This window comes from Olea europaea, chromosome 18 (assembly GCF_002742605.1).
Source record: "Olea europaea var. sylvestris chromosome 18, O_europaea_v1, whole genome shotgun sequence".
In the NCBI taxonomy this organism is placed as follows: Eukaryota; Viridiplantae; Streptophyta; class Magnoliopsida; order Lamiales; family Oleaceae; genus Olea; species Olea europaea.
Genome location: NC_036254.1, coordinates 15,845,478 through 15,856,905, shown reverse-complemented (window position 1 = coordinate 15,856,905; position 11,428 = coordinate 15,845,478). Strand labels below are relative to the sequence as shown.

Sequence of the window (11,428 nt, the reverse complement as noted above, 5' to 3'; positions counted from 1 at the left end):
TGTTTTTTACTTACCTTTTGCCTTTGTATGTAATCTCTGTATGATCAAGTTCCTTTTTCACCTAACATCGGAAGACAACTTGTACTAGAATCTAATATTAAATAGATCCTCAATTTGAAAACCCTAACACACACAACCCCTGACTAGGAACATTAATAACAAAATATTTTAGTCAACATTCTCACTTCAAGTTACCTGATTGTACTCTAAAATAATCTCATAAATCCCATTATTTTCTAAATTTAACTATGAATGCTTGCGTTCCTAATTGTTTCTAACAACCTAACACTTATGAAAATTAAATTTCCAAGCATTAGAGATGATTAATGAAATTTAAAGGTTGAAAATATGCAATTTATTATTTTGGATAGAATCCCTTTTTCTTCTTTTTTTTTTCATTTTTTTTTAAATTTTGGTTGCTGCCCTGTCTATTTTCATCCATCTTTTCGCACCCTTAATCAGATTCTTTTCTTTCCAAACTTTTACCACACTTTATATGACATATATGTGTAGGTAAATATGTCATTAAGTTAACACAAGGAGGGGATTTACAATATAAAAATAAGTCCCTTTCCCCGAATACCGAATTAGAATTTCATCACGGTTGTTTTGAGTTTCACTTGGATTAACACACCACAACTCAAATTCTAAAATGTTAAAAATCATTTATATACTTCTCATTTTTAAAAAATTCATATTAGTAAATACAAGTCATATCCAAGGAATTATTTAAAATCAAAGTTCAACTCATTAAAATTCAGCAATGATCAAATCTCTATCCATGTTGATTTCCTTCAAGTTCTTGTAGTCAATTACCCCTCTTTAACCACCATAAATTCCCCAACAACATCCAACATCCTCTCAAGCAACGTCATAGGTTCAAGAGGTTATAAAACCCTCAAAAATAATGAACACAAACATTAAACTAGTGAACCAATTTAGCTGGCCAAAACTTTCAATTCTAATTTCTTGTTTTCTACTTTTCTTTGGCTCTTTTGTTCTCTTTTTCACTCGAAATTAATTGGGGATGAGTTGAAGGATTTAATCTATTATTTAGGAGGTAACGAAGAGGTCTTTAAAGGGTTGAAGTCGTGATCAATGCTTCGGAGTGAAGAAAATTGCATTAAAAAGACATGTAGCCTAATCATGAGATGGTTTTGCAGTAAAAATCTGTTTTTACACCCATCCTTATAGTAGAAAATCAAGTGTATTTGACCTATTTAATAGCCATAGGATCCTAAAATAATTTATAGAGTTAATTCATTAAACCATTCATTCGATTCCTTGCCGTATTGGCGTTCTATTCTCAATCGACTTCGACAATTTGCACCTTAATATTTACAACGTCACATGAATCTTATATTATTTTATTGTGATCATATCATTTCATGCCTCATGTCCCAAATATGTTAAAGACTTCATTAGTGTTTAGGGTAACGTGATTAACAAAATTAAAAGCGAGTAATTTACTGATGATGATTTGACACTTTCAATATTACAATCATTTAACACATCAATATCCAACATCTAGATTAATCTAAATTTCTAGCATAGCTCAATGTAAGATTTATCACCAAGGTTGGGGGTCGAAGACTAACACCATATAGAAATCTTAAAATCTCAATGATCCAATGCACCATAATAAGAGAAAACAATTTTGCACTATTGATGCAAATGCAATGACAATGTAAATAGCAAGTAATGCATGAATTATATTGGCCAAGTGTGTAAAGTAAAGTTGGGGGTATTACATCGGGAGTCTCGTATATATCAGAATATCATTTTGAGGGTAAATATCTTTAAGGTTATGGATATTCATGATACAAAAATATGACACGTTAAAGCTTCATTAGGAAATACGCTGTGGGAAAAATCCCGATGAAGGCAAAAGAATATATTATTCTTTTAAATATGCTACAAAAACGATCTCGTTAAAAATCTTGCGAGCAAAAATTGGACAAAATCTTGGTTAAGGAAAAAAGAGTACAATGCGTATTTACTCTTCTTCATGATAATATCACTTGAATTATGCTTCAAGCATACTAAATCTTTCAAAAATAGTATTAAATCTATATAAGATAAGTTAACTATAATCAAATTTAATAAATGCATATCAAATTTTAATTATTGTCAGACTAACAAGGTAGAGACTTGTGACTACATTGACCACATGATAACTTATCTATTTATACAAATCTTCACAAAATTAATTATGTAAAGAGTTGTACATTTCATATTATATCTTTACTTTTTCCACTTTCATTTCGTATAAGTATATATCTTTAGGTGTTTAGATAGTAGATCTAGAAACTTCAAATTTCTCTAGTAAATTCAATTTTATTAGCTATTCATAATATGATGTAGTATATCATCTATAAAAGTGTTGTTGACAATTTTTTCTTTTTAATTCTATTTCTTTTACATAATGATATGACTTATAGAGATATCTCAATTTTCAATATATTAGGTATTTGAACCTCTTTTGGAGACAATGCCACAGGAGTTGACCTCGATGGTGGCTCCTTGGAATGGCTATGCTTCAAGGGTAGGGCTCCTTGCTAAACCCTAAACTCCTTAGGCTGGCTTACTACCTCAGCAAAAGTCAACTTCTTTTCCCTTTATTAGTAGCTGTCGCTGATTTTGTTACCTTGTATCCCAACATGTCTCTATCTCGATCTAAAAAAAAATAAAAAATAAAAAATAAAATGGAAACGAAGCATCCGAACTAGAAGCTAGCTGAAACACTTAATAGATAATTTGGTCCTTACTAGAAGTAATTGGAATGGAGATGGAAACTCCAGCTATCGTGGAGGACGGAGGTAAAGATCGGAACAACCCCACTTGAAAAAGGTCGGAATTGGAGATAAAAAACTTGCAAAACCTCTGCTTCTTTTGAAGAGACCTAGTTGCGTTAGCTAGCTCCTTAACAGCTAAGGTAAGAGCAGCCTTCTGCTAATGTTCAACAAAAATAATAATAATAATAATAATTAAGGATGTGCACACAAATAAGTTCGACAAGAAGTCAAGAATACAAGGAAGAGATTCACTTACATGGTGGATGGTAATAATAGGAACTATGTCCTCCCTATTTACATTAGTAGCTCCTTCCATTTTTTATTGAGGGGGAAATGTCTAACACTAGTGGATCCCCAATCCTAGGTTTGACACTAGCATACCACCCGCTAGTATTCTTCTCGTCCTCTTTAAAAGTGAAAAGAGAATTAAATTGTTCCACTCTTAGCTTGAGATGCCCTAACTTATCCTACAGGATTAGAGTGGCAATTAGAGTTCGCCACCCATTGGGATAGGGCTGAGCGAGAGCCATTCTTTAGAAAGAAAGAAAACCTACGAATGATGTTAGGGAAATAGAGTCTAGAACAACGTTTTAAAATGATTGAGTTCAAAGCTACGCATCCCACTAGGGGATCACTAGCTCGGTTAGAAGGATAGGGTATACCATTTCGACTGAGCTAAGAATACTATACTTAGCCCTCAAGCCTACCACTAGATAATCCGTTTTCGCTGACCTATAAAATGTGTTGACAAATATACAATGTGTTAATTAATGAAAAATGTGAGGATAAAAATGATATTAAAAACTTTCAGGGACATAAGTGCTATAATGGCAAAGATTAAGAGCCTTAAATGCAACTAAAAATGATGCAAGAAATAAAAATTATGGACCTTAGACTTTCTTTATCATAAACTAAATATCTACAAAGCATTTCCAGCATTGTTTCTCTTTTGATCCCTAAAATTTGAAAAATTTCTCAACAATTTGAAGTGCTATTCCATTCATTACTCCATCTTATTCCGTTTGAAAAACTAACGAATTTGATGATATGACAAATAACTAGTTAATATGAATAACACTTGACATGAGTATAGAAACCATCGAAAGAACACTTTTGTCAAGTCCTGCCACAATTAGGAAACAATTCTTTTCTTCTTCTTCTTCTTCTTCTTCTTCTTCTTCTTCTTCTTATTATTATTATTATTATTATTATTATTATTATTATTATTATTATTATTATTATTATTATTATTATTTTCCAAGAGATAGGGATGACTAAATGTCTCATCTCGAACCTTATCTTTAATTATATTTTATGTCTTTACTATTCTTAGTTAGAAAAATAAAAAATGAAAAAATGAAACAAAAATGAAGATATTTTAATCCATCTCTTTTTAATTCCAACAAAACAGAGGACAAGGAGGTCTGTCCTTTTGCCAACTCTATATGGGATAAAATCATATTAAGAAAAATTTCAGAAACAAATATGAAAGATACGCAAGGGTGTTTGCTCATCGAAAGTAATACTATTTAGCTCTATTGATAATTATCATCGGTACATCACTGCACACTATTGAATAAAACTATAATCTATTTTTATGCACCGAACATTATGACATTTATCCCACTGTAACATAAATTGTGAATAAGTACTTGTGTAAGGGGAAAAATTATTCATTTAGGGCCTGTTTGATTGCCCAAAAATTTCCATGGAAAATGGAAAATCAATTCCATTTTCCAATATTTGTGGTGTTTGACAAAATAAATTTTCCATGGAAATGGTTTTCCATGGACCTTGGCCACGTAGACATTTTTCACCATTTCATGGAATTTGAATTCTCACCAATTTCCATGGAAATGGTTTTCCATGGACCTTGGCCACGTAGACATTTTTCACCATTTCATGGAATTTGAATTCTCACCATATTGGTGAGAATTCAAGTTCCATGTTACTGTAGTGGATTTTTATTTTTTGTTTTTCATTTTTTTTGTTGCAATATAAATAAATTTTATCCCTAATTGTAAAAAAATATTTTCATTTAATTGACAATTTTCATGTAAAACAAAGCCAAACTAACACCAAAATATAAATGATTTTTTGATTGTTTTTTTTTTCTTTTTTTTTTTTGGCTAGCAATGAAAACAAATTTTAGGAACAATGATAGAAGTTGATATCCTTTAAATTGACAATTTTCATGTAAAATAAAGTCAAACGAACACTAAAAAACACTTTTTATTTCAATATTTTCCAAGTGAAAAATTATACAAATCAAACACTATCAATTGACAATTCCAAGAAAAACAATTCTAGGCAATTCAATTATCTAAAATTCATTTTCTTTTTACCCAAATTCAACATTTGCAATCAAACGGACCTTAGAATAATCTTGTTTAGCTTCCCTCACTAGTTGTTTGTACAATTAATGTGACAATAAAATCACTATTACATATTCAAATATTGTTATTCAATTATCGTTGCCAATAATGAATCGTCAATGATATTGGCACCTATTTGAAACATAATGGAGTCTATAGAGGTTTCGCACCTGGTGCGCTATCACTGGCTTTTAGAGGGGGTGGCGTGGGTAATTAAAGAAGGGTAGAGGAGAATCTGACACACGTTGAACAGGAACGAAAATACAGTGCTGTGGACCTTCATTTTCTCTTTAATCCACCTCCACAACCAAAAGTCTCCTCTCTCTCTATCTCGATGTTTATTGCAATTGAGTTACTGCCTAAGAACCCTGATCTGATGGTTCATAGCCGTTCTAATTGCTTAAAACAAGTTTCTAATTGTAATCAACGTTGGATTCTTTAAAGTAAATCCGAAGTTTTGAAACCTAGTTTCAGATCATTTGCAGGAAGATTCCAGGTTAACGTCCCATCATCCCTCTCTCTCTCTCTCTCAGTTTTAGGGTTTTTCTGTATTGTATCTATAGACGGAGCGAAATATATACAAATCACTGTACTAGAAAACCATAAACTAGTGCAAGCAATGTAAAAGAAGCAACATAGCCCAACATAGCACTCTCGGTTGTTTAGTAGAGTAAGTCACACCGTGTGTACAACACCCATTTGCTTTCCTTTTCTTGGATGACTGAATTTTGCTATGGTTATAGGAATCTTGGATGGCTGTTGGGAGGCGCGCAAACTTCATCTTTCTTCTAATTAATGTTGTTGAATTAAGACCCCAATATCCATGAATCAGTGCTAAAAGCAGCTGCATTTTCTCTGTGTTCACATCGTTTCCTGCAAAATCATCTGACTGCTACTGTCACAATTTATGTCAATAGGTAAATTATTACTATTTTAGCTTCTCAGGGCTCCCATCCCTTCCAAGTCCTTTGTCCAGTTTTGGATTAAAGATTGTCTTAACTTCCTAAAGTAATACAATTTGTAAAGCGCCCTCCCCCCTCCATCTTCCTTAACTATTTTAAATTAGTGCTTTTTTCCCTCACTCAAGATTGTGGAAAATAAGACTTATCACTTTTTTCATTTATTCGTTCTAAAATTTTATTAATTAACCTGTTGGGAATAGGGTTGAGAATTAGTGAAATGGGGTAGTGGGGTTAGCACCCAAAAAGTCCTAGTCAAAAGAAAATAAGGCCCAACTTTACTTTGTTGATTAATTATAAAAATTGTTCTGAGATTAGGGTAGATATTTTGAGAGAAGGAAAGAAATGGAGATTAAACAAGAGAAATTAGATCAAAGGTTTTGATGATAATGTTTTACGAAGAAGGATTAAGGGGAGGATTATCTTGTTTGATTATAGCGAGTTTTAAAGATTTTAATTATGGAAAAAAGGGATCAAGAAAGGCGTATAGAGATCCAAAATTTCATGGGTTTCAATCCTTCACAACTCAATCAAGAATCACCAGTCAAGCTGCTTCTTGCTCCTATAGTTTTTACTCCACCAGATGAGAGAGGAAATGCAACGGTTTCGAACCGCTTGGGAAGTGCTATTTTCAGCCCTACACAAACCCTAGATCACCACAGTCCTCCTCCACCACCTCAACCACTTATAAAGAAAGACTCGACTCCAGCTCCAGCTCCAGATCCAGATCCAGATCCAGCTACTTCTCCTGCTGCAGTAACTGGTGGCCCATCTATTTCAATGTCGCCCCCGCCGCGAGGTCAAGAATCATCAGGTTACACTGCAATTAGATATAGAGAATGCCTGAAAAATCATGCTGCAAAGATGGGAGGTCATGCGGTTGATGGCTGTGGAGAATTCATGCCAAGTGGAGAGGAGGGCACCCCAGAATTCTTGAGATGTGCGGCTTGTGATTGCCACCGGAATTTCCACCGGAAAGAGGTCCAAGGCAACACCAATAGCCACCGGACTCCAGTTCTCCACAGCCGATCTCCTCCTATAATGCCGGAGCAGCACTACAAATACTCTCACATGCCGCCAGAGCCCGAGGCATGTAGTGAAGATCTAAGCCTCTATGATTCCAGAGCCCGAGGGCATGCAGCAGTGCAGCCATCGTTTTCCACGTCGAAAAAGAGGTTCCGAACAAAATTCAGCCAAAAACAGAAGGATAAAATGCATGAATTGGCTGGAAAACTCGGGTGGAGGATTCAGAAACAAGATGAACAAGAAGTGCAGCAGTTCTGCAATGAAATGGGTGTAAAGAGAGAGGCGTTCAAGGTTTGGTTACACAACAATAAACAAGCCATGAAGAAGGGAGAAATCTAAGGAAAAATTAACGAAAACATTATTTGACATTTTTAGGTTTTAAGAAATAGATTTTGAAACTTTTAGATTGTAAAAAGGAAATGATGAACTTAATCACTTTTTATCACTCCCAGTTTTCGCTTTTCTTTAATTTAGAGGACTGATATTCACAGGTCTCAATTTTCTCTGGTAGATAATATTCAACCAAAATTTGAAATACCAAAAGAAACTTTGCATTTAATTATCTTCTTTCATTGTCATGGGGAGTGGAAACTTTTTGCTGCTATTCAACCAATATTTAGAAAAATATTGTACCAAAAAAACTGCATCATTAATTGCTAATTTCTTCAACAAATCCCATATCTAATTAATGTACAGTTTCATCATTTGGGGTTGAAAATTTTCTCTTGCTAAGTAACATAGTTTTGAATGATTTAGATGAAGATGACGAGGTCATTTGCTTATAATTGTATTTTTATCTCCTATTCTTTCTGGCTAGATAATTACTGACATTGAGTTTTCAGTAACAGTTTTGCTATAATTACATCAAATTTGACAATGTTTTGAGATGATGACTTTTTGTACATTTTAACATTTTTTATAATTAATGGCACAATTTTGACACATCCTGAAATGCCAAACTTAATGTACGTAGAGTGTACAAGCAATTTAACACTCAAGCATGCATTTTTTACATTATTTTTGACGGTCATCTCACATCACATGAGTGGGTTCTACTGCTAAATAATTGCAAGACCCACTCGTGTGAGTGAGCTATCATGCTGAGTGTACATCATTTTTCTTTAACACTTTCAGTAAGGGCCTGTTTTATTGGCCCTTGTTTTCCCTAGAAAATGAAAATGGAATTTTTTTCTCACAAAATGGCTTGTTTGATAGCCTTTTAATTCCATGGAATTGGAATTCTACCAATTGTCGTTACATTAGCATTTTCTTTCTATTGATGGAATTTCAATTTTCACCAAAATGGTGAGAATTTGAATTATAGCTTTTCTTTTTTCTTTTTTGGTTTTTATTTATTTATTTATTTTTATTGATTTATTTTTTGGTAATGGAAATAAATTCTAAGAATTATTGTAATAAAATATTTCTCTTTAATTGATAATTTTCATGTAAAACAAACACAAACGAATACCAAAAGATAGATGATTTTCTTGAATTATTATTTTTTTTTTTGGGTTTTGGCAATGGAAACAAATTTCATCCCCAATATTAGTAAATTTTATCCCTTTAATTGATAATTTTTATGTAAAACAAAGTCAAATGAATACCTAAAAACACTTTTATTTTAACATTTTTTAAGTGAAAAATTATATGAATTAAACACAATAATTTAGAATTTCCAAGAAAATGACTTTTAGGCTATTCAATTCCCTGAAATTCGTTTTCTAAGCAATTTAATTTCATCTTTACAAACAAATGGACCCTAAATGAATTAGAAATTGCTGCAATGCCCCCACATGCTCCTTACAACACAAGAAGGTGGGCATTTTTAAGGTATTTTTTTAATTAGATAGTACCCAACTCACGTGAGAGGTCTTGTAAGAACAATGTAAAATGAGCATGTAGACTCCGCTCTATTGAATGGATCCAAGTCTACCTAGTTCTAGTGATAAGTACCTACTACTTAATAGCTTAGTTTGCAAATAAAGATCTGTATACACAATTATACTCCTATTAGTTTATTGATAATAATCCTACTTAACCATTATCAAATTTGTTATAATTACATCAAATTTGACATTGTTTTGAGATTATAACTTTTTGTACATTGATTTTAACAACATTTTATATGCCCCGTTTGGCCCTCATTTTATAGAAATGAAAATGGGTGGAATAATATTTTTTTGAAAAATGTGTGATTGAAAAAATAGGAAAATTTTTCGATTTACGTATAATATTATTTCATGAAAGATTGTGTGGTTGAAAATATAAGAGAGAAAAATAAAATGTGATGAAATGAAAATTAATGGAGACCAAACAAGGGCTAATTAATGACAGAAATTGAAACGTCTTGAAATGCTAAACTTAATGTACACAGAGTGTACAAGCAATTAAACTATTCCAGTAAATGGATCAAGGTCCCCTCGTTCTAGTGATAAGTACCTCCTACTTAATAGCTTAGTTTGCAAATAAAGATCTGTATACACAATTATACTCCTATTAATTAATCGATAATAATCCTACTTAACCATTATCATTAGCTAGTAAATTTAAGTAGATTTTGAACTCAGTTGAATAGTTGAATTTTTGGAGCTCAAATACGTATGGAGTCATCATATAAGGCATTCGATTCATGAAGTAATGTAACACGATTGTAACAATACTTATGTGAAACTTTTTACGTGAATTTCTTTTTCATTTATCCTTTATCTTACATTTTGAATAATTTTAACGCCAACTACCATACCTTTCTTTCTTAAAGGATAGGCTTCTCAGAAATATCAGCAAATGAATGGTCTATAACCTAATTTGCACTGTTAGGTTCCTTTCCTTTTCGTTTTATTTACCGAGTTGGGGCCCTCAACTGTCGAAACATGGGCTTTGTTTGTAGAATAAGTGACAAGGTTTTAATATATTTGATCTATAATTCTATTTAATCTACCATATCAAACATAAAAAATACTAGAAATTAATATTGCTCCCATTTCATCTAGCTATCAATGCAATTTTATGTGCCAAGATTTACTTTGGAATTCAATTGCTAGCATGTATAGCTAAGCTTAGAAAATAAGAAAAATTATATTTAAGTACATTTAGGGTAAACCTTTAAATAAAAAAGTTTAAATTTTCAAAAGTACTTTATATCACGCTATCAAAATGTGTAATTTATTTATTTCTAGCCTTTAGCTATAAAAGTGTATTATTTATTTTACTAAACTATTTTAGTTAAAAATAAACCATTAAAGCTTGCCAAACATCAACGGTGATTAGTGTTGAGAAAAACGGGAAAGAGCTGGAAAGTAACTTTTAATTATTCAAGTAAAAACTCACAAATTCCTCCTGGAAAGATGTTATGTGATCCTTGGAATTTCGTTTGGCATCAAATCAATGTTTTCATTTTATGCAATTTTATGGATGATTATCTAAGAATCTCGTGCTATATCATAGTTATTACATGATCTTCTAAGTTCCAAATATTGGCAAAAAAAGTTGTTTGCTTAATGGATAAAAGTTTTTAATGCAATAAAAAGGAGGGAATTGTGTTTCACTTAATTAATTAAATTATTTATATCAAAACTGTGAGGGAACATGTTTTCATGCCCTCGAATGCGAACTAGCAAAGTAGAGAGGATAAGTGAAAGCAAGAAAACAGTATCTATCATGCTTTTTGCTAATTATGGCTTTATAAGAATTGAATTTGTACAATTCACAAAGAATATGACTTTTTTCTTGTCACAATACAGAATATGATTGGGTTTTTCAATCTAATGTAGAATATTGAGAATTTGACACAATATAGAGAATATTTAATTTTTCATTTCATAAGCCTTTCATTTTAGAAGACTGTGACGGTCTTATTTATGCAATGATATATCTTTAATTAAAGCATGATTAATAAAAGTTTCGATTCGTTGATTGAAAATTAAATACCGAGAATTCAAGAACTACAAAGTTTATAATTTTTATTCAATAATCAACTGAAAATCAATAAAGCTATAACTTGAATTGTAATGTAATCCAAATTCTAGTGGGTATCTAAGTTTTGGTTGAAGTGACTTTGAAGAGATCAAATTATGGACCGCAGAGAAAAAGTCAGCACTTTTTCGTTGGCTAGGCGCCTTGTTGGTGTCGAACATCAAGGGTGAAAATGGGGCAAAGTCCTGGCGATCGAGCGGTGTATTTTGCGTTTTAACGTATTTCTTGGACTCCTAATCAATTACAACTTATCCTTTAGGGTTTATATATAACCTTTGACCTATATTAAGGGTATAAC

At 32.1% G+C, this 11,428-nt stretch overlaps 1 protein-coding gene across 2 annotated transcripts; it reads left to right on the top strand.

The window, feature by feature from the left end:
- Positions 1-5,354: 5,354 nt before the first annotated feature.
- On the top strand, positions 5,355-7,649 carry LOC111367609 (zinc-finger homeodomain protein 2-like). Of its 2 annotated transcripts, none has more exons than XM_022988575.1 (2): positions 5,355-5,666; positions 5,914-7,649. In XM_022988575.1, exon 2 carries the CDS (start codon positions 6,589-6,591, stop codon positions 7,492-7,494), a length of 906 nt encoding a protein of 301 aa, XP_022844343.1. In that variant the 5' UTR covers positions 5,355-5,666; positions 5,914-6,588; the 3' UTR covers positions 7,495-7,649. The 2 variants fall into 2 exon arrangements, with proteins under 2 accessions (XP_022844343.1, XP_022844342.1); XM_022988574.1 differs by having other exon boundaries at positions 5,355-5,840.
- Positions 7,650-11,428: the final 3,779 nt, after the last annotated feature.

Bases quoted from the DNA above. Each gene is read 5' to 3' on its own strand.
- LOC111367609 (XM_022988575.1), top strand. From the start codon at position 6,589: ATGGAAAAAAGGGATCAAGAAAGGCGTATAGAGATCCAAAATTTCATG.